The sequence below is a fragment of the Mus caroli genome, unplaced genomic scaffold (genome assembly GCF_978045245.1).
Source record: "Mus caroli unplaced genomic scaffold, Mus_caroli_1 scaffold_20, whole genome shotgun sequence".
NCBI classification, from domain to species: domain Eukaryota; kingdom Metazoa; phylum Chordata; class Mammalia; order Rodentia; family Muridae; genus Mus; species Mus caroli.
Window position 1 is genome coordinate 55,378,049 of NW_028227275.1, and position 24,663 is coordinate 55,402,711.

General features: G+C 52.9%; 1 protein-coding gene across 1 annotated transcript; it reads right to left on the reverse strand.

Moving 5' to 3' along the window:
• Ehd1 (EH domain containing 1) lies at nucleotides 1-23,446 on the reverse strand. Its single transcript, XM_021152547.2, has 5 exons — nucleotides 22,927-23,446; nucleotides 19,085-19,182; nucleotides 5,305-5,717; nucleotides 2,406-2,570; nucleotides 1-2,029 (listed from the first exon to the last, which is right to left on the reverse strand). Exons 1-5 carry the CDS (start codon nucleotides 23,328-23,330, stop codon nucleotides 1,505-1,507), a joined length of 1,605 nt encoding a protein of 534 aa, XP_021008206.1. The 5' UTR covers nucleotides 23,331-23,446; the 3' UTR covers nucleotides 1-1,504.
• Between the last annotated feature and the right edge of the window lie 1,217 nt (nucleotides 23,447-24,663).

A 24,663-nucleotide genomic window follows, 5' to 3' on the forward strand; every position in this document is an offset into this window, starting at 1 on the left:
TTTGGCACAATTAAACTTTCTTTAATGCAAGAACCAGTCTTCACTCGGCCACTCCCTCTACAGGTGAGGAAGACATCTCACTCACCCTCAGCCAAGGAGTGGAGGGCTGAGGCAGGGAGGTAACAGGCCAGGCTGGAGCTCACCCTCAGCAGGGCCCAGAACAGTGCTGGGGGTTGGCAGGCAGCTCCCTGAAGCCCACCTGCAGTGTCAGAGGAGCAGGCTGCACTGCCCTACCCAGCTCAGTGGAAAGCCCACCCTGACAGCCAACCACTGGCCACAGGATGTGTCCAGGTCCCCCAGGCTACAGTGGGGTGACTAAAGTGGTCATTTGCTAGCTCAGGCTTCTTACTGCTCAGTCTGGGGCTCTCAGGACACCCAGACCTCCTTGGCTCAGCAGAGGAGGAGAGGAAGGAAATGACAGGGTGAGGGAAGGGGCTGGGTTTTCCCCTGTCGTGCTGCATGGACACTACACCCAGGCCAGAGCCACAGGCTTCCTCTTACCAGCCCCAGACCACCCCCAGGTCACAGGGCCTACTGCCTGCCCAAAGGCAGAGAGGGGCTCCAGGAAGCTGCCATAAAGGTTGACCTTGGTGTGTGGGGGGGTACATTTCAGACCCCTCTGAGCAGAAGCTGGAATGACCTCCCCTCAGCCAGAAAGCAAACTCAAGCCCTAGGATGTCAGCGCTATGCTGGCTCTGGGGTGGAAATGCTCCAAGGCTGGAGTATAGGAAAGAGGAGACAAAAATCACAGCTTTGAACGAGTGATGTAAAAGTTACTCAAAGTCTTGGTCAAGTATCAAGTGTCACTACAGAACACTAACTAGCTTATGCATTTTCCTAGAAGACACTGTCTTGCAACTCCTCCTGCCTCCACAACAAATAACAGTGGTTGGGTCTTCTACCTGTGGCTGCTGTGCTGGCTGGGGCGTCAGGGGATGTGGACAGAGTAAGGTGTGCACCCCACAGCACAGCACCGAGGACTGGAGTGGCTTAACCAAGCACAGAACATAGCTAGCAGGAAACAACCTGCTGCCCGTGAGGGAAGCCCCAGTCTAAAAACAAGCTGAAGGAGCAGGGACCTCCTGCTTACACAGCCCTGGGGCATCGGGCACAGGGGTGCCAGGGTGGGGTGGAGAGGTGCCTGACTTGGAGAGGGGAGAAGCTGAGTGTGGGGCTGTCAGACAGAAGAGGCAAGAAAGAAGGCTGCCTCTAATGTTATATATTAAAAATATCATGGTTCCTGTGCACAAAATCCCACTGTTCATATCCAAGCGTCACCCATGCCTCCCGCTGAACCCCGGAACAGCTTTAAAAGAAAGATGGTGGTTTTCCTATTCAAGAGCTGAGGAAACACCGCTCAGTCTTTATGGACCTTGAAAAATGGTGACCCTTTCCCTCCCCCAGTTTCTGCCCCTCCAGGCCCCAGCCCACCTGGGCAGACAGGAGCTGGTGGGGAGAAAGTGGCAGCAGCCCTGGGGGTTGTAGGGTATCTCAGGCACGGAAGTCACTCGTGCCTCCGTTTGGAGGGCGGAATGAGATGTGGAGGAAGGTCAGCGGGCAGCTCGTGGCCCTCTAGCTTCACCTTGATAAGGTGGTTGGCCAGGGCAAACTCCTCGTCATCCAGCAGGCCATCCTTGTCCACATCTGCCAACTTCCAGATCTTCCCCAGCACTGTGTTGGGCAGCTTGGACTTCACCATCTCCTTCTTGGCATTAGCACCTGTGATCTTGCCGTTGACAGGAGACAGTGTGTAGAAGATCTCATCATAGGTGGGCTTGTCCTTGCCAACTACCCACTCAACATCATCAATGCCCTCGCCAGCCCCCTCGCCGTAGCCATGCCCAAAAGGCCCATTCATGGTGCCATCAAAAGCACCACCCTTCACAGCCTGTGAGGGCATCAGGGACTCCTCCTGGCGCACCATCACCATCAGCCGAGCTATGTCGTTGGCCAGCATATCATCCACTGTATCCAGCAGCTTGGGCTTCAAGGCCTGGAATTTGCTGAAGTCCTGGGTCTGCAGGAGTTCCTGTGAGCGTAGAAGGAAGGAGAGGCCTAGATGGGGCAGTCCTCCAGACTCCAGACTGAGCTAGATTACCCAAGCAGGGGAGTGGGGCTTCCACTTACCAGTTCAGGCTACTGAGCTAGCGCCGCAGGCCTGAGCTCCTCACTCTGCATGAGGTCACAACCGCACTATCCTTGCTGGGCTATGAAGCTTCACCGACAGCCATGCCCCACCCCAAAGCTGAGTCACCACATTCCCCTTTTTCGTGTCAGTGTCTCGACCTAGGTCAACTCTGACTCGGATAGGGAACTGGTGACTAACCCAGCTGCTTCCTTTTGTAGAGGCCCCGTTCTATAGAGCTGGGTACCCAGCCCTGGGCAGGCTGGCCTGGTGACTGTACCTGCATCTTACGCAGGCTTGGGAAGTCGCCGGAAGAGATCTGGTGCTCCCGCTCGATCTTCTGGTAGATCTCTCCCAGGTTGTTCACCAGCTCTTTCTTCTTGCTCTCTTTCCCGAAAACATTGGGCATCTCCTTCTTGAGGGAGCTGATGATGTAGGCATGGACCTGAGGGAGGAAGCAGTGGGCATCAGGGACTTGCTTGACACACTGCCCTCAGGCAGGCAGCCTGCGATTCTGTCGAGGGTGACAGCTCACTGCCATGGGGAAGGAGGAGAGGAAAGATGCCTCTAACATGGGACACATGACGGACACTCTTTCTTGATTTTGTTTTTCAAAACAGGGTTTCTCTGTGTAGCCCTGGCTGTCCTAGAACTCACTCTGTTGACCACACTAGCCTCAAACTCAGAAATCCTCCTGCCTCTGCTTTTCAAGTACTGGGATTAAAGGTGTGTGCCACCACTGGCCTGGCAAAAACTGTCTGTCTGTCTGTCTGTCTATCTTTTTGTATATTGCTGTTTTGACTACATGTATGCCTGTGTGAGGGTTCTGGATCCCCTGGAGCTAAAGTTACAGACAGTTGGGGGTGCTGGGACTTGAACCTGAGTGTTGCTAACTGCTGAGTCATCTCTACAGCCCATTCTTGTACAAGTCATGGTGACATTCTAGAGACAACGACGCTAGAGTCTGTCATAAGCCGGGTGCTAAGAGGCACTCCCTTCTCATGCATCCAAATCTACTGTGGTCAGAGGAGGCTCAGAGGTTTGTCAAGAACTATTGTGGGGACTTCAGAGAGTGGACTACATCTCAGTTCTGCCTATTTTCTCCCCGAGCTGCCCCCTCCCAATAATATAAGCAACACACTGCAGAGCCATAGAAAGCTGTGAACGAGCCTCTGCCCAACATATATCTGTACAGTACATGGGAAGTCCCAAGTAGAATCCTACTTGAGTGATATGCCATGTGCCATCAAAACAGGCCAGGATGACTCAAGATGGGGAAACTCCATCCAGAGCGCCCCTCAACACGCCCACTGCTCCCTGCTCAGCCCGGGGCAGTCCTTCTCAATCCTGGGGTTGGCAACTCCAAGAAAGCTATGGTAGGCAGATCATACAAGCCCAGTCACACGTCTGTCTGCCTAAGCCAAGGAGTTACTTTCCCTCCAGGAAAAGCAGGCAGAGGGCTAAGAGCAGTGTGGAGGACACTGGAGACCACAGAGGTTCCAGGCGTGAGGCCAGTGGCTGTGAGAGTCGAGTGCTGCCTGACAGCTCTCCCTAGGACCTGGGCGGATCTCATGATCTTCTCATTGAGCTCCTTTCTCAGAACTGCTCAGCTCACGAGGTGACCACACATGTCTAGACTTTTGGAGATACTGAAAACCCCCCAGCCTAGGACCCTGGAGAGACGATGGGAAATGCCATAGGCTGGCTGCTACCTGGCCAGGTACCTGAGAGTGACAATGGCTGACACTTGGCAGTAGTAAAGGACAAAGCATCAGCCTTGGTTTCCTGACCAAAGCTCCCCCAAATATCCCATGACTGGCCTTGAGCAGAGGTGGGGGCCTGGGATCTAGTGTACAGACAGCAGCCTCCGCATTGCAAACAGCAGTGGAGCAGGGATGGCTGGGAAGCACCTTCTCTGGCCTCGAGGGGATTGTGTCAGTGGCCATAGGCACTTGGTGGCTATCTCTCCCACTCTATGTGACCCAGTCAGTTGTAAACACCCAACACTTTGAGATGTTATCCTGGAGACAGGGTACCTCATAGGACAGGTCTTCTGAGCTGAAAGCCAACCCCTTTCAAGAGAGGGGCCAGGCGAGAACCTACTTTTGTGTTTTGAGACCGTGTCTTGCTATGTTGTTCAGACTAGTCTCAAACTGTTCACGGGATCCTCCTGCCTCAGCATCCAGAGTAGTCTGATGATGGGTTCATTGTGGCATCTGCTTAGAGATGAAGAAACTGACTATGTCTAAGCACCTGAAGGGTCAGTGGGAACCCCTGCTCACTGTCTGGACTGGCTCACTACCCTAGCATCCACTCCATGTCAGCCCTTCACGTTCAAAGGGGCCACCTGAGCCATTACTGGAACAGTCCCTCCCAGTGACTATCTGGGCAAGCCACAATGCAGAGCCTCCTCCCCTAAGTCCACTGGTGGCACTGATCTTCATTTCCTATCTCTGGCCATTCTGAGTTCTCATGCAGGCTTAGTGGCCACTAAGGTTCCTGGGCTTCAAGCACCTCAGAAGCTGGTACTGGACCTGGTCCCAGCCTGTGCTCCCACAAATGGGAATAGGTGTTTATATGGCCTGTGCAGACAGCAGCCTCCAGGGATCTGGACGGTAGCATCCAGCACTTTCTTTTCTCTCGCTACTTCCTGTCCCAGCTTACCCAGCATGTCCTACGGAGGCCTCCCAAATCCCATCCCACCAGGATGGCTCCGCAGACCTCCACTCAGGCAGAAGCCTGTGGCTACTGAGCAATACCAAATAACCAATGCTTCTTTGTCTGTGCATTGTTCTTCCATGAAGGCTTGAATGGGGGCTGTGTGTCACTCCCTACCCAAGTAAGTCCACACTGTTCCGTGCCAAGCTGAGAACACTAGACTGCAATACACCCCAGGGGTTTGTTGAAGCCAAGCAGGCCAGCACATCCCCCTTGCCGTGGCCTCCTTTCTTCTGTAGTCACTTCTTGTCTGGTATTTCTAAGGTGTAAGCATGTTCTCCGCACTCTCTGATCTAGGTAGGGTGTAAGCCTCAGAAAGAACAGGCTCAGATGACCCAGGTAAAGGACCTTAGCGAGTCACAGGCTGCACAGTGGGTACACAGGACACACAGATAAAGTGATGTCGCAGAGCCCACGGCCTACCCTGGCCCCAGATGGCAGCCAGAGAGCCCACGGCCTACCTTGGCCAGCCTGGCCCGCTTGATGAGGTCATTGAGCTTCCTGAGGGCGGCGTTTCTCGGCAGAGACTGGATGTCTTTGAAGAGGTCCTGCTCCTCTGCCTCGAAGAGCTTCCGGTTGTCAGGGATGAGCAGTGGGTGTGACCAGAAGGAGCCGATGTAGACTCTGACCACCTCGGGGGTGTTGATGATCTTCCCCAGGGACCACATGAGGGCCCCGTACACTCGCATGAGCTGCTGCGTCTCGATCTGATCAGCCTTGTTCAGCACCACACGGATCTTGTCCTCGTGATTTTTGAGGGCCTTGATGACTTCTGAGAACTCGTCTGAGATGTCCAGCTTGTGGGCGTCGAACAGCAGGATGATGCGGTCCACACGCTCTGCGAACCACTCAAGGACAGCCGCAAAGTCATAACCTGAGGGAGGAGCAGGAGAGGGCTCAACACGGCTCCAAGGCCCAGGCTGCTCCAGAGCTTCTGAGCACCAGTGTGGCTGGAAGGTCTAGGCCGGAGGTTACTTTGTAAATTCCTAAAATGCTCTGATCTGAACACTACTATACAGCCCAAAGGCACACTCACCGGTCTTTCCTGCCTCAAGGGGTATTTTTACCCACGTGACATGCACAGATGCTCAGCCAAAGTAAGCCACTAGCTTATACTTAACAGCTCACTCAGCACAGTGACACAGGCACAGAGAAACCCACCAGCTCTGTGCCCCGAACAGCACAGTGACAATAAGCAGCAGCAATCAGCAGCTGCCATCTATCTGGTGTGTAAACGTCAGATCCTTGTACAAGCCTTGCTCATTTTCTACAATAGGGGCTGGCAAGCTCAGGACCAAAACTGGCCTATCATTTGCTTGTATGAATAAAGTTTTATTGAAACAAAGGCACTCATTTACATGGCTACGCCAACTTTTGTCTGTAATAGCTGAGTTTGATTGTTGCAGCAGAAACTAAAAGTTCTACATAGCTGACAATACTAATTCAAGAAAAAGGTTTGCTGACTTGTTCTCCAACAAGCCCTCAAAAGTACCTCAGACCACTTCCCTTTTGTGTAGGTCTTAAATGCTTCTCTAAAGCCAAGTTGCTGACTCTAGCCCTGAACCTTACTCTGTGCTGTTTCCCATCCCAATTAAAATGACCTTTGCCATCTAAGACATCTATGACAGAGACATAACTGAATTTCCTCATTAATGACTGACAGTACTATTAGCCAGGCATGGTGGTTGCTACATACTGGAAATCTTGGAAAGCAAAGGCAGAAAGATCAAGGTCGGGCTGGTGAGATGGCTCAGTGGATAAGAGCACTGACTGCTCTTCTGAAGGTCCTGAGTTCAAATCCCAGCAACTACATGGTGGCTCACAACCACCTGTAATGAGATCTGACGCTCTCTTCTGATATGTCAGAAGACAGCTACAGTGTAATTATGTATAATAATAAGTAAATTAAAAAAAAAAAAAAAAAAAAAGAGCCGGGCGTGGTGGCGCACGCCTTTAATCCCAGCACTCGGGAGGCAGAGGCAGGCGAATTTCTGAGTTCGAGGCCAGCCTGGTCTACAAAGTGAGTGCCAGGACAGCCAGGGCTACACAGAGAAACCCTGTCTCGAAAAAAACCTAAAAAAAAAAAAAAGAAAGATCAAGGTCACCCTTGGCTACAGAACACATTTAAGGACAGCATAAGTGACATGCAACTGTTTTGAGCAAAATATCCCTCATCCCCCCCTACACCCCCAAAAAGTATGATTTCAGGTCAGCAAGACGGTTCGTGTGTAAAAGCACTTGCTGTCCATGCTGCCGACACGATCCCGGAAACCCAGAGGAAGGAAGAGGAGCAAGCACAGAAAGCTGTCTTCTTGGTCTCCACAACTGCACTGTGGCTCCACACACAAGCAAATAAAACTTAAACAAGTGTGAGTCTCGCAGTTTTCTTCCTGAGGACTGGGACGGCAGGTACTGGAGGGAGTCATAGCCTGGGCGTCAAGGAGAGAAGCAGCACGGCTGACATTGCAGAGCTGGTCGCTTTCCATGTAAACGTAGCTCAGGGACTTCTGGACCCTGTCTGACAACTGTGCTTCTCCCACTGCTCCCAAATGTGAGACCCCTGACTGCCCGTCAGGAGCACAAGCAGAGCTGGGAAGACTGCAAACAGCGGCGCAGAGCCTCGTGACAGCCTCCGCGGAACCGGAACACGCTCCTTCTCTTCACCTGGACTAAGTTTCCTGTCACTCACTGAATGTTCACAGGTTCCAGGTCACCCCAAATGTAGGCCAGCCCTCTGAGAACCACTTAGTACTTCCCAGAAAGTTGCCAAGACCCCAAAATATGAGCCAGGGAAGCAACTCAGAGAGAAGACAGTCAGGAACAGGCTGCTCCAGCCAAACTCTTGCCTCACAAACCGCTCTAGCACTGGGAAAACTACTCCAAGCCCAACCTCAGGAGGGAGGGCTGACGTGCAATCTTTAGATGCAGGAGACAGACAGACAGACAGACTGCAGGGGGAAGTCCCGAGGGAAGAGTGTCCAGGACTACACATGCTGGCACAGGATTCCCCACCACCCCGTTCATCAAGGCCTGCCGATGCTGCACTGTACAGCTAGGGGGGGTACCACTCAATGCCCCCCCACCCTGTGTATAAAGCTGGGGTGGTGGCACTTCGAAGGTGCTAGGCTAGACAGGCCAAGCAAAAACAAAGTTCTGGGTTCAACTCCAGGCAATACCAGAAAACAATTAAGAAGAACAAAGCCGCCGGGCGTGGTGGCGCACGCCTTTAATCCCAGCACTCGGGAGGCAGAGGCAGGCGGATTTCTGAGTTCGAGGCCAGCCTGGTCTACAAAGTGAGTGCCAGGACAGCCAGGGCTACACAGAGAAACCCTGTCTCGAAAAACCAAAAAAAAAAAAAAAAAAAAAAAAAAAAGAAGAACAAAGCCATTCCAATGAGATGGCTCAGCTGATCTGGGTGCTTTCCATACAAGCCTGGCAGTGAATCTGATCTTTGGGACCCATGTGAAGGTGGAGAGAGAGCCCTTCTCTACAAGGCTGTCTTCTGACCTCTACATTCTTGACACGTAGGAACTTGGGGGCACATTAGTCAGCCAACTGAGGCTACCTTGAAGGTGGAGGTACACTGAACTGCAGTCGGTGTGTGGCTGGTTCAGTGTCAGAGCTTCAGGTTTTAGTGCACAGTTCCAGGGAGGGCCAGGTCACACTACATTTCAGCAGCCAGTACAGCCAGCCAGTTCCAAAGTACAAGGCCCTCCTCGCTGCCTGCAGCTGGCTGGGCACAGGGAGTGGACACCCGAGGAGTGAGCTGTCAGCAGAAAGCCAGAAGGGAAGGTCTGGAGCAGCAGAATAGCGGGAAGCAGAGGCCAGGAGAGGCAGCTGCTGCCTAGGGCTCTGAGCTGTACCCCAGCTGAGCCCCAGAGCCTGTCCGGGGCCCTGAGGCCTTGTACGTGAGTTCTAGGAACACAGCACTGCTGAAGAAGTGCTGACTCAGGAACTGACATTCCTGCTCAACAAAGAGAGGCTCTGCTCCTTCCCACTCAGCCCATTTGGCCTCATCCAAAGCTGAAGCTACCTCACAGAGCAGGGGCAGCAGCGAGGCCAAACCCCAGTTCCTGCGAACAGGGGACTCCAGGCCAAGCACCACAGTCCTGTTGGCCTTGGCTAGGCAGTCAGGCCTTCAGCAGGGAAGCTGAGGTCACCTTCCCAAGCCCTGCGCACTATGGCCCCAATCCTTTCCCCTCTGGTGGGGGAAGGGAACACTGAATGAGAGTGAAGGGAGGAGGCCTTTCCCCTGGCCCGCCCGCCCGCCTGCCCGCCCGCCTAGCTCTCCGCAGCCAGCACTGCAGTTAGCTGGGTTGAGTTTGCTTTTCCTTTTCTAGGGGACAGAGTCTCACTGTGTAGCCCTGGCTGGCCTGGAACTCACTAGGAGACCAGGCTGGCATCAAATTCAGAGATTCACCTGCCTCTGCCTCTCAGATACAGGAATTAAAAGCATGAGCCATCATGTTCAGCTTCATTAAGTCTCTTTCTCAGGTGGTGAAGGGACCTTCCCGGTTAATTATTTTTGGAGTTTAAGACAGGCTATTATTCCATATTCCAAGCAGGCCTCAAATGGTGGCAATTCTCCTGCCTCTGCCTCCTGAGGGGCTGGGATTACAGGCAAGAGCTACCATGCTTGATTTTTCTGAGGTCACCTTCCAAGCCCGACCGACTATGGCCCCAAACCTTTTCCGGCTGGTGGGAACCACGCTTTGGGTGGAAGGAGAGCACTCTGGATGACCAAACACATCACTGATTACCCAAAGGACTGCAGCATGTGACACAGGCATGTGACTCTGTAACTGTAGGCCACCCGCAGGCCCATCTGGCACTACTGAACCAATTGTCCCTCATTACACTCAGAGGTGTCTTATGTGGCTTTAGAGAGAGGACACTGGTTTCCAGGAGCCCTGGACGCCAGAGGGTGGCAATGGACATGGAGCCCAGGAGAGCCACGCAGTTCCAAAAGCAGACTCCCGGCTCTCGGTGAGTTCAAGCTGTTGACAGAGCCGGCAAAGTAGCGGGCAGCAGGGTGCGTGTCCGTCCCACCCACACAACAACATAAAGGGAGCTGTGTGCCCACACAGAGGGAAAGAGCATCTAACAGGGGCACACTGCACCACCGTCTGGCCGAGAGAGTGGACACCAGTTTCCACCAAGGATACAGAGCACACAGCTTGAGAGGATGGGTGAGATGGAGAAGCCCACCTGCAGGGGGAGGGACTTCAGTGGCGACCAGAGACATCTCAAGATAAGGAAGGAGTGGCCATGTGAACAAATGTAGGACAAGCCCCGGCAGCCAGGCCGACCTATGAGGAAGCCAGCGGCGATGCAGAGAAGACACTGGGGCCAGGGCCAGGGTAGAAGGCAAGGTGGCAGTGCTGACTGAAAGGTTTTGGGAAAATGGAACTTTCTAAGACAGTGTGACGGCTCACAGCAGTGCGGCGGCACCAAACCCCACTGTTCTCCAAGACAGTGGAAACGGTACAGCTTATATAGTAGGTACATTTCTCCAAAATTAGAAAATAAAGGAAATTCAAGTAGGATAATGTGTAGTTCTAGTCCCAGCACTTGAAAAGTAGAGGCAGAAGAATCAGGTATGCAAGGTCATCCGTAGAGAAATAAGAACTCAGGGCCAGCACAGGCTCTATGATATCCTGTTTGTTTTTAAGACAGCGTCTCACTATGTAGCTGTCCTGGAATTCACTATGTAGACCAGGCTGGCCTTGAGCACAGAGGTCCTCCAGCCTCCTCTGTCTCCTGAGTCCTGGGATTAAAGGCCTGTGGCCACACACAAGGCTGATATTCTGTCTTTAAAAACAAAACTGCAAACATAAGACAGGCGTGGTGGCGCACATCCTACAGTTCTAGCACTTAGTCCACGGCAAGCTGATGCCAACCAGGGATGATCCTGTCATAAAAAAAGAAAACTCAGGGTTGGAGAGATGGCTCAGCAGTGGAGAGCACCAGCTGTTCTCCCGAAAGATCCAGGTTCCCTTCCCAGCACCCACATGGCAGCTGTAACCCCAGTTCCAATAGGTCCAATACCTTCTTCTGGGCTCCAAGGGTACCAGGCATGTTACAGAAACATGCATACAGGCAACACATACACAAAATAATTAACTTTGAAAAATTAAAAACCACCGGGCAGTGGTGGTGCACGCCTTTAAACCCAGCACTTGGGAGGCAGAGGCAGGAGGATTTCTGAGTTTGAGGCCACCCTGGTCTACAGAGTGAGTTCCAGGACAGCCAGGGCTACACAGAGAAACCCTGTCTCGAAAAACAAACAAACAAACAAACAAACAAACCAAAAAACAACAAAATTACAGTCGTGGTTAGGGAGTAGAAAGGAGCACCACAGTGGAGCCTCACAGAAGTGCGGCTGCTGAGAGCTGACAGGAACCAAAGGGGGCCCAGGAGCAAGCCTCTCACAGGCCTGCTACCGTGCAAAGGGAGCCCAAATCCAACCAGGTGCTGCTGGCCCGCCTACAAGTTAGTTGTCAGGAAGCTGACAAGAGGGGGTCAGAGGTGGGAGCTGGGCTGTGATGAAGCACCACACCCCACAGCAGCACCCTTTGAACGAACACAGGTAGTTCCATCAGCCAGGGAAAGCTGCTTCATACATTCCAAAAATTTCTAGAACATAAAACAATGAAGTGTTTGTTTCCCATACACTTTTGTTTCCTGTCATTCAAACTGCACGGGTCTCATTATTTCTCACTAAAGAGCTACATCACAGTTTCCAATGGCCCTGGCCCTGGAGACAGGAGCCCAGACTTGGGACAAGTCACAGAGAGGATTCCTCCTGGTTAACTTAAGGAAGGGTCACTCCAAATAGCACAGAGGCTAAGCAAGGGGCCTCCGCCCCTAGGCATTTGCCCTAGGGAAACAAAAGCCAGGTCCACGTCAAGTCCAGTACACAGATGTTCCTGGCAGCTTGATTCAAGAGTGCTTTGGACCCACGGTGGATAGCCCAGACTTCCTTCTAGAATGACAGCAGTGACACGAGGGGAAGCCACCCCTCCCCAGAGAGCAGCCTAAGGGCTTCGATGAGGTCCACCCGTCAGAGCCTCTCTGAAGAACAGGAAGCTTTATGATTTGACTCCATCCCCAGAAACAAGCACTTCTGAAAGGCACAAACCCCAACCTCCTTAAACATGGACGACTCTCATGGATGACCTGCTTAGCTTCCAAGTCAGTACTGCAGGTCCATCAAAGGAGATGAACAGTACCAAAGGGTCTATACTGTCTGACTTCACCCACTTCAGAAACATTCTGGAAGAGGCAAGCTTAAGCTTCAAAGACAAATGAGTTCCCGGGATAGGGAGAGGGACTGCACAGGGAACTTTTCCAGTTCAAAGGATGCTCTCTATCCTAGTAGCAGAGGACATGGCTGTTACACAAAAGGATTCCTCAACATGTAACCTGGCCCTAAATAGGTATAATATAACATTCCTATAATAGAATGGAGTAAGTGATGGTAAAGGGTTTGGAGGAAGTCAGACACTCCAGTTGGGCCCATCCCACATTTCAACCTTCAACTCCCTACATTCAGGAGGCATCTGGGCCACGCCAGCAGGTCACATACCCTCTCTGAATCCCCAGGCCCTTCTCTATGACACGGGAAGAGCAGGTTCCCACCAGGAGGCTGCTGGAGGCTTGGGTGCAGTGCGGGTTCAGCAGGACCACCAGCACCTTGTCAATGGTGCAGTGCGGGCCCGGCAGACCACCAGCACTTTGTCAATGTTTGCTCCCATTTGTCTGAGGCATTTGTTCTGGGCCCAAGAGGTTCACATCTGATGGATATGCAGGCAAGGGCAGCTTCTAGGGCGTGAAGAGGGCTGCGGACCCCAAATAGAAACCCAACCCTTGCAGGCACTCGGGCCAGCTGCTCCCTAATCTATTACCGACTGGCAGCCTGAGAAACAGGTGCCAAGGCCAGCACAGCCTGGTACGACGCCTCCACAGGCAGAGTCGGCGCGCCCACAGCAGAAAGGGAGGCCAAAGCAACAAGCTTGCCTAGAGAGGGGGAGACAGGGTAGGATGGGGGCTGAAGGCTTTGGGCCCAGTCACCTCTCAGGGGACTGAGGAGTCTGAGCAGAAGCCCTGCTGAGGCAGTATTGCCTAAGGTTCCTCGGAGACATTACTTAGAAAACAGTGAAGTCTGGGAAACCCTGGGGTTTTTAGTCTCATCATTAACTGGCAGATATTCGTTTTGCACACTTCATTATGTGCCAAGCATTAGCTAAGAGCCCAGCATACAGAAGTCCCTATCCCAGTTATCAAGAACTCTAAGAGGAGCATGTGTTCTGGTCACTTGGCTCCTGCAGTACTGACTTGGAAGCTAAGCCTGTGTTGTCCTATGTGGTAGCCACTGTGAAACCAGGATACAGTACTGAGTCCGGCTCCACACTGGTCCCTGAGATCATTCTCTTGTCTACTAAACAGCCTGAGCCTGAGCTGGAGCGAGTCTATGGTAAGCACCTCAGAAAAGTTACCCAGGGTGTAGCCCTCCTTCTGGTCCTGGCCTCCAGAATGCATGAATGGGAGTCTGGGCCACAAGTTCCCTCCAACCTCTAGGAAGAGGATAGCTTCGGTGGAGTCTGGAACCAGGACATAGAGTAGGAAGGCAGGGACAACCCAGGGAGCTGGCCCGCCCGACTGGCCCCGAGCTCTGTAAGCTTTCCCTGGACAGCCTGGGTTGGTTTCTGGCTAGAGGCAAGGCACAGAGGGAAGACAAAAGATAACAGGAGAGTTATTAAAGCCTTACTCTTTTTCTGGACTAGGGTCAGCTCATGGTTGCCTGTGTTTCCAAGAAGCCCAGCTTAGCAACAGCCTCATCAGGGTCTGACCCCAGTTCAGAGTCCATTCCGACATAGTTTCTCTGGGCTACACTGCAGTGTGCAGAGAGCCCCCTCCAGTTTGAGTCCCTCCCCAAGGCTTATCTCCTCAGATGGAGCTCCCCATCAGAAAAACACTGGCTTCCACCTATACAGGGCTACAGAAAAAAACAGTGGGGCACACAGACGAGGCAATGCTAGCAAGAAGGCAGGCACCAGGCCAGACAGGATGCTACTTGTTAACCCAAGCTGAAGCCATACTTTCTTTGTTGATATTATTTTTGGGGGGTCAAGCAAGGCACAAAAGTTACACCTCCGGCCACAGTCATATAGTGACAATGATGACAAAGAACTCTGGCATGTTCACTGCCACTGCCCACAGAGGAATTATACAAGAAGACCCCAATCCTAGGCATGGTGGGACTATGTCATGATAATGATCCTGGAAGCCAAGGGCACCAGCCTCACACAACCCTGGATGCCCTTTGAACTCCTTTATCAGTCACACGGGTGGCACTCAGGAATAAATGGTGCTCCTAGAGGCCACCGTTCCCTGCTGTCACAAGAGAATGTTATCTCTCAAGCAGATTAGCAGGCCAGGCAAGCGAGCCTGGGACCCTAAAGGGACACAATTATCAAGGGTCCCTAGCAGAGTCAGGGAGTTTGACCACCGTGGTCTATGCCAGTCCCACTTATCTCTCTAGATTGAATTTCCTGCACATGAGGGACCATGGGGGGAAGGATAAAAAGTCAGGAGGGGAGTGGGGAAGCAAGAGAGTGGGAATGGCCCCAGAGCTGGCAACCTCTGCTCAAGTACAAGCGACCTCGGGGGGATATTGTGTTTCCCAAAGATCAACTACAGACTGCGGCAAGGCTGCCATCTGTGTAGACCCGTGTTCCTCGGGGCCGACCTTCCTGAGAGGGACACACCTGCTTTCTGCTCGGGAACAGAGTCTACACTCCCACTCTGGTTCCCTGTGTACCCAAGGAAGGACGGACTGGTGGGTGGGGCCTGAGAGAGATCCGCCCTCATCCACAAGCCAGTGACATTTTTTTTTTTTTTTTTTTTTTTTTTTTGGTTTTTCGAGACAGGGTTTCTCTGTGTAGCCTTGGCTGTCCTGGAACTCACTGTGTAGACCAGGCTGGCCTCGAACTCAGAAATCCGCCTGCCTCTGCCTCCCGAGTGCTGGGATTAAAGGCGTGCGCCACCACGCCCGGCTGCCAGTGACATCTTACTCACCACCATAGAAAGTTCGCCCCCAGTTCCAAACTGGGGGACATTTAATTGGGGACTACAGAACTATGGAGGAAAATGGTTTAGAAAAACTGGTTGATCTTGGTCTTCTCAAATATAGAACAACCTGGTTGCAGGGACTCCTTTGCCACCTGGGAGGCACAGCAAGCCACAGGCCTAGGGTGTCCTGTCACTTGCAGGCTCCCTGAGCATGTCCAGTCTGAGTATGCTGGGATCCTCTATAGCCCCAGTTAAAATGCTGCAGAGGTGGGGTGGGGTGGGGTGACTCAATGGTCTCAGCCCTGGCCTAGCTGGAGGCCCTGGGTTCCATCACAGCACATTCATAAAGCATCCCTTGGGTGGTTTTCTCAGATAGCAAGAAAGTTTAGATCCTGCCATGTCTCTCCTAACGGAAAGCACCGTGAAAGGACACACCCCTGTGGCCCCAGTGGCCCGCGGGGGATCCCAGGGCATAAAGTCCAAGCTGCTCTTGCCTGGGAACACTGAGGATGGCACACTGTCAGCAGAACAGATGAACCACGCTGTAACATGCTGCATAACAGCTGCTTCTTTTCAGGAGCTCACAAGGGCCACCAGAACCTTAAACCCTCCCTACCCCATCCCTTCCTCCAAGCCCGAAGGCAGCACAAACAGCAGAGCTCTGGCCAGATAAGCCTTTGAGGGTGAACTATTGTCGCTTATCTGAAGCTGTGCTTTCACCACACAGCTAGCCGGCTGGAGTCTGGTTCAGCCAAAAGATAAGTCTGTGGGCCTCAAACAATGGCCGCTCACCTCCGCCCAGGGCAGGCTGGGTGGGCGCCTCCCTCACTTCTCTTATTTAAGAGAAATGTATGTGGATTTTCTAGCTCTCCTCTGGCTTTGATGAGTTACTTATGGTCCTTTTATAAGCATACAAGGACAATAAGGACCCCAAACCTTTCCCCTCCAACATCCCAACTTCAGCCCTGAAGGCCCCTGAGTAACGGCATTCCAGCAAAAAAAAAGAAAAAGAAAAGTGCGATGCATGCCAGGCGTGGTGGCATACAGCTTTAATCCTAATCCTAGCTCTGGGGAGAGACAGTTTGATGACAGCCTGGTCAGCATAGTGAGTTCCAGGACAGCCAGGACGGCATAGTGAGACCCTGTCTCCAACAAGAAAAAGAAAAGAAAGGTGCACTGCTTCTCACACTTTTCATTTTCTTTTCGCCTTGGTGACGAGACTCGAACCTGAGGCCCCATGCATGCTGGTCAAAGGCTCTATCTACCAATATTGTTTTCAGTCTTCCTGCCTTCTGTGTGTGTGTATGCATGTTAGTGAGTCTGTATATATGCGGGGTCGGGGTCAGTATCAGGGCTCTTCCTGCCTTCTGTGTGTGTGTATGCATGTTAGTGAGTCTGTATATATGCGGGGTCGGGGTCAGTATCAGGGCTCTTCCTGCCTTCTGTGTGTGTGTATGCATGTTAGTGAGTCTGTATATATGTGGGGCCGGGGTCAGTATCAGGGCTCTTCCTTCGTTGGTTTTCTGCCTTACTGTTTTGGCAACAGGGTCTCTCCCTGAGGCGGGAACTCACTACTTAACTACACTAGCTGGCCAGTGAGCCCCAGGCTCCTACCTTTGCTGTCCAGTCCTGGGGTTGGAGGCATGTCCAGCCATACCCAGCTTTACAGGCGCAAGCCTGTGTGGCAGGCACTTCACCAACTGATTCATCTCCCAACCACCGTCTAACTTTTACGTGGGGACAAACAAGTTCTCACTGATGTGCTGTGAGCTCGCTCTGTAGCCCAGGCAGGCTGTAAGCCTGCAATGCTTCCCATCCTCCTCAGCAGCTGGGGTTCCAGGCTTACACCACCTGCTCAGCACGCAGTCTCCCAAAATCTCTACCTCTGAACTTCCAAAAAAGTCACTCATGAAGAGTGGGTGAGCCTGAAAGCTTAATGGGAGGCAGTCATGAGGCCCCCATGCAACCCTGGCATTCGAGACGGTGAGACAGATGGAGAAAGAGTTGGAGGGCAGCCTGGGCACCATGAGACCCTGTCTCAAAAGTAAGAGCTGACCTAGCAGCTTCTAACCTGATTAGAGACAGTCAGCTTACTGCACTGGAGTCTGATGCAACACCATGCTGGCTGGGGCCCCCACAACTGTAGAAAAGAGGAGAGAGCCCACGCCTAGCACAGCCACAGCAGAGACGCCCGGTGGCAGGCTGCTGGCTTTAACATCCCCCACCACAGGGCAAGGGCCAAAGGAAAGAGTAAGTTAATGAAAAACAAACTATAACCACTGGTGTTTGTAGAGAATGGATGCAGGAGAATGGACAGAATCCTCCTGCCTTAACTTCATGAATGTAGAGATTAGAGCTGCTATACCAAGCTCTTGTATTTTTCTCTTTTCTTTCTTTCAGACTTCAAAATGACATCTACAAATGTGAGTGTGAACGCTCCAGCACGCATATGTAGGTCAGAGGATGCTTGTGGGAACTGGTTTACATCTTCCATGATATGGGTTTCAAGGATTCAACTTAGGTCACTAGGTGTGTGATCCCTTTATATCCTATCCTGGCTTGTGTGTGCGTGTGCTGTCACTGTCTCTCTGTCTGTCTGTCTGTCTCTCTCTCTCTGTGGCAGTACTGGGGATTGAACTCAGAGCCCTGTGTATTCTAGGTCAGTGCTCTCTCCATAAGCTGCATCTCCAGAAAGGATCTTTATTTTATTTGCTCCTTTGTAGTGGCTAACTCCACATCTGGCCAGACCTCGATCTTCTCTTAGAAGGCATTTCAACCTAATGCTGGTGCCCATCCCTTTAAAAGGGCCAGAGATAAAACAAAGACAGGCTCATCCTGAACCAGGACCTCAGCAATGTGACAAACACATGGGAGGTAGGGGGCCCTGGCCTGTGTGCTCAGTGCTGGGATACATCCTGAGAGTCTGTTTTCTTGAGGCTCCAGCCCCTCTAAGATGGGGGTCTTGTTTTGTTTTTGAGACAAGGGTTTCATGTAACCTAGGCCAGCCTAGACTTGCTGTGTAATGGACCCTTCAGAAATGACTGACCCTCTTGCCTCTATTCCTGCCCATGTGATGGAATTAGAGGCATGTGCTACCACACTTAGTTCATGCTGTCCTGGGGACTGAACACAGGGCTTCTGCATGCTAGACGGGCAACTGAACTATACCCATAGTCCTCCCTGCCTCTTTTAAGTACTTTTAAAAGGTGTTATCTTTATATTTATGGAAATAAAGTTCTATTTCACTTAAAAAAAAAAAAAGCATGGCAAAAGGCCAGGTGTGGTGGCGCACGCCTTTAATCCCAGCACTTGGGAGGCAGAGGCAAACACTCTGTGAATTTGAGGCCAGTCTGGTCTACAAAGCAAGTTTCAGGACTACAGAAAAACCCTGCCCCGCAAAAAGAAGAGTGGATCTGGGGGAAAGGGGACATGGGGAGGGGACTTCGAGGAGAGGAGAAAGGGGAAACTGTGGTTGGAAAGTAATATATGAGACAATTTTAAAAAACATGGCAAAAGCTGGTCAGAGTTGAAACAACTGGACTGGCCAAGGCACTGGGGCCTAGCAGGAAAACCCCTGCACTAGGGCCAGGCCTGGGAGCCTGCTGACTAGCAAGGGCTAAGCAAATGTAAGCAAATTCCCACCTGCACTGCGCCAAGAAGGCTGCATGCACACTACGGCAGGTTTCTCCTCTTGCCTGGCTGGTGCACACACTGGCCGCGCCGAGAAGGCTGCATGCACAGTATGGCAGGTTTCTCCTCTTGCCCGGCTGGCCCACACACTGGCTGAACTTACCAGGAACTTACACGGTCCTAGGAGGCAAACTGTCCCCATGCAAACAGAGACAAGGAGTCCAGGGGACGATCAACACTGACTGGGGTACTTAGCATCAGGCCATTTCCTGTTACTCTGCTTCACAGCAGGAGAGCTAAGCCTCCTGGGTCCAAAAGCACCTGGCCACCCACCCAGCATGGCTAGACAGTGATCTTAGCTGGGCTATTCTGGTCACCTGACCACAGCGAGGCAGCTGTGGCCCCTCAGGTCACCACTGTGTAGATGAGGTATGAGGTAAGAAGTCTGTCACCTGAACACACTACAGTGTTTAAAGCCCGGGGCTGGAAGCAGCCCAGGGCAGCATGGGGCGTGGCTCTCCAGCAGAGCCTGGTTACCTCGGCTGATGCGCTGCTTCTCCCCAGACAGGATCCCAGGCGTGTCAATGATGCTGATGCTGTCCAGTACTGGGTTGGGCAGCTGTGCACACATGAACCTGCAGGACAGCAATGCCAGAGATACATCAGGGTGGGACAGGCACTAATCCAGGTATCAAGGGAGGGCTTTTCTCCCCCTCCTCCCTCTGGACAAATGAACGGGAACAACTATCAGAAGGGTCCGGCTTTAGAGCCACAGTCCTTCCTTCCCTCGCGGTCACCCTCTTCCCCCAGAGTTCAAGAGTTCAGCTTCCCAGGCGCTGACTTGTTAGTGAAAGCCATGAGCTCGGATTGTGCTTCAGTTCTAAAGGAAGACAGACGCCTGACACCGAGAACTTGCAATTCCACCTTAAAACTTCTACCTGGATATGGTGGTGCACACCTAATGTCCCAGCACTTAGGAAGCAGAGGCTGGAGGATCAATGCTAATTAAGTTCCAGGCCAACATGGTCTACACAGAATGACCCTGTTTCAGTGGGCCAGGGAGATGCTCAGTGGGCAGAGCCACACGGTGGAGGGAGAAGGCTGCTCCACACCATCCACTGACCATAAGTGCTGCAGCAACTATCCTTGCACAGAATAAATAAATGAAAAAGAAAACACAGGCCGGGCGTGGTGGCGCACGCCTTTAATCCCAGCACTTGGGAGGCAGAGGCAGGCGGATTTCTGAGTTCGAGGCCAGCCTGGTCTACAGAGTGAGTTCCAGGACAGCCAGGACTACACAGAGAAACCCTGTCTCGAAAAACCAAAAAAAAAAAAAAAAAAAGAAAAAGAAAACAGAAACAAAGGTGGGCATGACGGCACACGCCTTTAATCCCAGAACTAGGGAGGCAGAGGCAGGCGATCTCTGTGAGGCTGGCCAGGTCTACACAGTGAGTTCCAGGACAGCCTGGAATGTAGAGAGACCCTCGAAAAATGAAACAAAGCAAAATAATAACAACATCGATAAAAACGGTGGGCCCCAGGGTGTACCATGATCTCTTCTTTTTGCTACCCTACTCCAACCCCTGTGCTGGGATTAGAGGCTTGCAAAAACAATTCCAGTATGTACAATGTTTAAAGGGTGCTGGAACCCAGAACTCAGGTCTTCACCTTCCCACTGAGCGTGCCCACAGTCCCTGCTGCTGGGGCCAGCTGCTTGAAGCTGCAATGGGCCAGCAGTAGTCAGCGGTGTGGAAGGGGTACAGACACACAACAGAGGGCTATTAGTGAACCCTGGGTAAGGGCTTAGCTGCATATCGGGAGTTCCATGTTGAGCTAGGAGTTTAGCAGAACAGCTCAGAGCAGCTATCAGCTGATGTAAAGGGTGGGGTTCTTTAGTGGACAGAGAAAGGGCTCCTTTAAAAAGCTCTCTGAGCAAAGAAAATACAGACACATGGTCTGCCAGATACAGGCTTAAAACTGGGCTTTCACTAGTGGGGAGCAAGTAAGTGAGTGTCTCCTGTGACTCCACACCCCAAGTTATGATGGTACGTCTCCCCACGGGCCGGGGACAGCAGGCCAAAGCACTGTGTCCAAGTGTAGCAGAGCCCAGTGCTGTAAGTCACTGCACACCACACCTCAATTCCCCTTGCCTGGGAAGAAATCCTGTACTCAATGGAGAGAGTGAAAGAAAGCCAGAGTGGAAGTGGAGCTGGCGCTGAGAAGTAACAGACATAAAGAGGTCCCATAGGCACATCTGCAGGTCCATGAGAACCCACTACTCCGCAAGGCCCGGTAAGGGGACCACAAGAAAGGCAGGAGGCTGTAAGGATGTCTCCCTAGCAACAGGGATGGGGACTTGAGTCCTTAGGACTAGTGGGTGGGTCCAGCTATGCAAGCAGGGGTGTTCACAAACCCCTTTTGGGATTGCTTTATGCCTGTCTCCATTTGTTCCTCTCACTATCTCTGAGCAGCCCTGGGGAGGAGGGGGAGCTAATAAATCAAGTTCATGACTCAATGGGTCCCTTTACGAGTGCCAGGAAAAGCTGTATCAGCCAGAGAAAAGCCCCCTTTGTTGTGCCCTCCCTGGCCAGAGGCACATCCTGACACAGCTCCGGTCTTGGACTTCACCAGCATTTAGAGACCCTCTGGAATTGGTGGTGGCAAGAAGGAAATGGAAGTATAGTTCTTGGATCCCTGTAGCCCAGGCCAGACCTCCTGAGTTGTTTCTTTTGGGAGGACAGAGGTAGTAGTGAGTGTATAGGGCACAGCCTTATTAACCTTGACAGTTCAGCAGGACCTAGGATTCATGAGTTACTGAGTGAGCTGGGGGCTACTGGGATGGTGTGGGCGGTCCTTCTAGCCCTTTAAGTTCTGAATCTCCACAGGTGGGAAACTGAGAAGGTGCCAAGTTCCTCATTTTATAAGAGGTCTGCCCTCACAGTGAGGTGAAGACAGAGGAAGGCAGCAGCAGTTGGAACAGCAAGTCTTCCAGTCTCTCCTGAGGCAGAGACCTAAAGCATGAACGAACTCCTTAGCCCAGCAGCCAAACTTCTCTCAAGACCAAAGGCTCCCACCAACTGCAATCTGAGCCAAAGGCCTACTACAGGGGCGGCAAAGCTCAAACATCCTTAGGCAAAGGCTCCAGGCTAAGGGGACTAGAGCATAGTATACAACCCAGGCCGTCAAGCACACACCATTATCGTAAAACAAGATAGGCTGAAATTACCTAGAAGGGACAAAAGGACGTTAAAGATCAGCTCCATGAAAGGAGGCAGGCCTGGCAGCAAGCTTGCTCTAGAACAAGCTGGCCCGCCCTGTTGGGCTGGACAGTGTCTACAGAGGAATGTGCTCACACAGGGCGGAGACCTGGAAAGCAGGATTCAGATTCTTTCCAAGGCTGTTCCCCTAGGCAGAATGCAGAAGTCGAAAGGCATGTAGAGTCACTCCTTGAAAGAGGGGGCAGAGAGGGCAGGGTCTGTGAGTCCTGTCATACCTCCTGTGGGAGGAGTCTGGGATGCCCCAATGCCCTTAAAGATCCTGGGTGTTAGAGCTCCTCAGGCAGGCCACTGTATTTCATTCATAGCATCCTGAGGGGCTGACTCTAACTCACCAGGAACTGGTTAAGCTGAGACTCCAGGAGGCACACGAAGTCTATCCAATCTATCCTAGACTATGGGTCTGGTCATTTCAGGAGCCACGGTGTTACCACCCCCTGAAGTCTCCTGAGGCAACACTGACTTAAGCTTTTTTTGTTTTGTTGTGTTTGAGACAGGGTTGTCTCCTGTACTCCTGGCATTCACGTAAGTGCTGCTTTTAGGAGGGGTGTTGAGACTCCTTCATCCCCTGCCTTCAAAGGGGGCTGCCCCCAAATCAGCAGACCAAAGCTGACCTCCTGGCCCTTCCTACACAAAACCACTGGTCCCTGGAGATGTGAAGCAGGGAGTGACACACCAGCAAAAGGATCATCTAAGTCTCGATGTTTCCCAGGACACGTAAAAAACGGACCCCAGTGGAGGAGGGAGATTGATGAGAATGAGCTAGGTGCCTCCAGAATGAGGAACAAGAAAGGGGGGACAAGCAATGGTTCATCTTCTCACAGCAGCCCCCCGCTCTGTGGGAAGTAGGTCTGGGGTCTGCGGGAGGATGTGAGAGTTAAACTGAAAACCTGGAAGGTTCTGGGAATGACAGAAGCCAAAAGAGTGGACGATGCCTACCTAGTCCCTAACTTCTCTCGGGTAGTTAGTGGGACGCAGCAAAGCCAGTGTCCCTGGGAGTGGTCGCCTAGGGTCTGGCGGGGGCTCTCGGAGACAAAGGCCGGCTGGGGGCAATGGCTCCGGAGGCCTTTGGTATCCTCGCGCTGGGGGGCAAGGGGTGGGTACCTGTTGAGGAAGGCGTTGCCAAAGGCGTTGAGCTTGCGGAAGGGGCGCCGCGGGTCCACGACCAGCGCGTTGCCGGGCACCACGCCCTCGGTGGGGCCGTGCATGACCGCGATGAAGGAGTCGGTGGTGGGCTCCGGCCCGATGCGCATCCCCGGGAAGTCCTGCTCGATCAGGTGGCGGATGAAGGTGGTCTTGCCGGTGCTGTACTGGCCGACCAGGAGCACCATCGGCTTGTTGTCGAAGTCAGCGTCCTCCAGCGCGGGCGAGTGGAACTCGTGGAAGCGATAGTGCTCCTCCAGCGGCAGCAGCTTCTGCGCGTACAGCTGCCGCAGCCCCTCGGCCACCGTCTGGAAGAGCTCCGGCTCCTTCTTGCGGCGGGCATCCTTGCTCACCCAGCTGAACATGCTGCCGGAGACGGGGCTGGCTGCTACAGGACCGAGCGGCGGCTGAGCGGGACTGGGGCGCGCGGCCGAGGAGGGGCCGGCCGGCCGGCGGAGGGCAGAGGGGCAGGGGGCGGGGCGCGGCCCGCACCGCGCAGGCGCAGGCGCAGGCTCGAGGGCCGGCGTGCGGACCACGACAGCGCCCTCTGCTGAGGGTCGCGCGAACCTCGTCGAGCCGCCCCTTTATAATAAGCCGGAGCCCGGCGTTCCCGCACGCTGGCCGCCGCCTCGAGGCTGGCCCTCCAGGCCCCGCCCCATTCGCGTGCCACGTCCTCTTCTGCTTCCCATTAGCTGATTTCAAATATCGCGAGCTCGTGGCTGCGGTGCCTTGGCAACCGCACCTGTTCTGCTCCGCCCCTCGAGGGATGGCTCCCGGAAGTGCGGCGGTCGCCGGTGCCGGAGTCTGGCGTCAAGATGTACTAAGTCAGAGCACCATCTAGCACCTGTGGGCTTCCGGACACCCCCAAGTACTTCAGCTGCGCTCCCCAACTGCAGGGTTTCCGCTGGCTAGGAACTCCCACCCTTTGGTCTTTTAGCGACTCTGGAGAGGGACAGGACAGCGGGACTAGGGAAAGCCGAGGGAGTACAGGACAGCTGGAAGAGGAATATCGGTAAGGAAGGAGGAAGAGTGCGCTGGGACTCCGCTCAGGCTGATGGGAGAGGGACTCAGCAATGGAAACGATTGACGTGACCTAGCGGGGAGTTTTCACCAAGGCGGTGCCAGCTGCGGAACGGGGTAAAGAAGTTGCAGCTTTCTGGCTAGATGAGTTTGGAGGAAGTGAAATCGGAAATACCCTTTGTAAGGAAGAGGGGCAGTGTTGAGCAACAATGAAATGTTGTGGGAACTTAGGGGAAATTAAAAGCCCCAAAATTTCCGCTTTCCCGTAAGGGACACCACCAGTACCATCTCTTGTTCCGTTCTGAGTCCCAACCTGCTTCCAGTTGGTAGCTGTTCCCCGCCATAATACCTGGCCACACCTAAGCCCCCTTGGCTGTGTCTGCTGGTGTCTAGTGGGTGATGTCAGAGATTTGGGGACTATGATTGTTAGGTAACTAGTATCAGGTCACCCAAGTGGCAGGAGGATCTAAGGGCCATTGGAGAAGTCTAAAAGGCACCCGAGGAGTTATTTAGCACACAGTTGTGGTCTCAACTGTTTGGAAAGGTTGGAGGATCACTTGAACCCACCAATTTGAGGCCAGCCTGGGCAACAGACTCTGTCTTAAAAGAACAACAACAACAAAAAAGACAAAATATTTATCGATGAGGCTAAACTCATAGCTTAGTGGTAGAAGCACT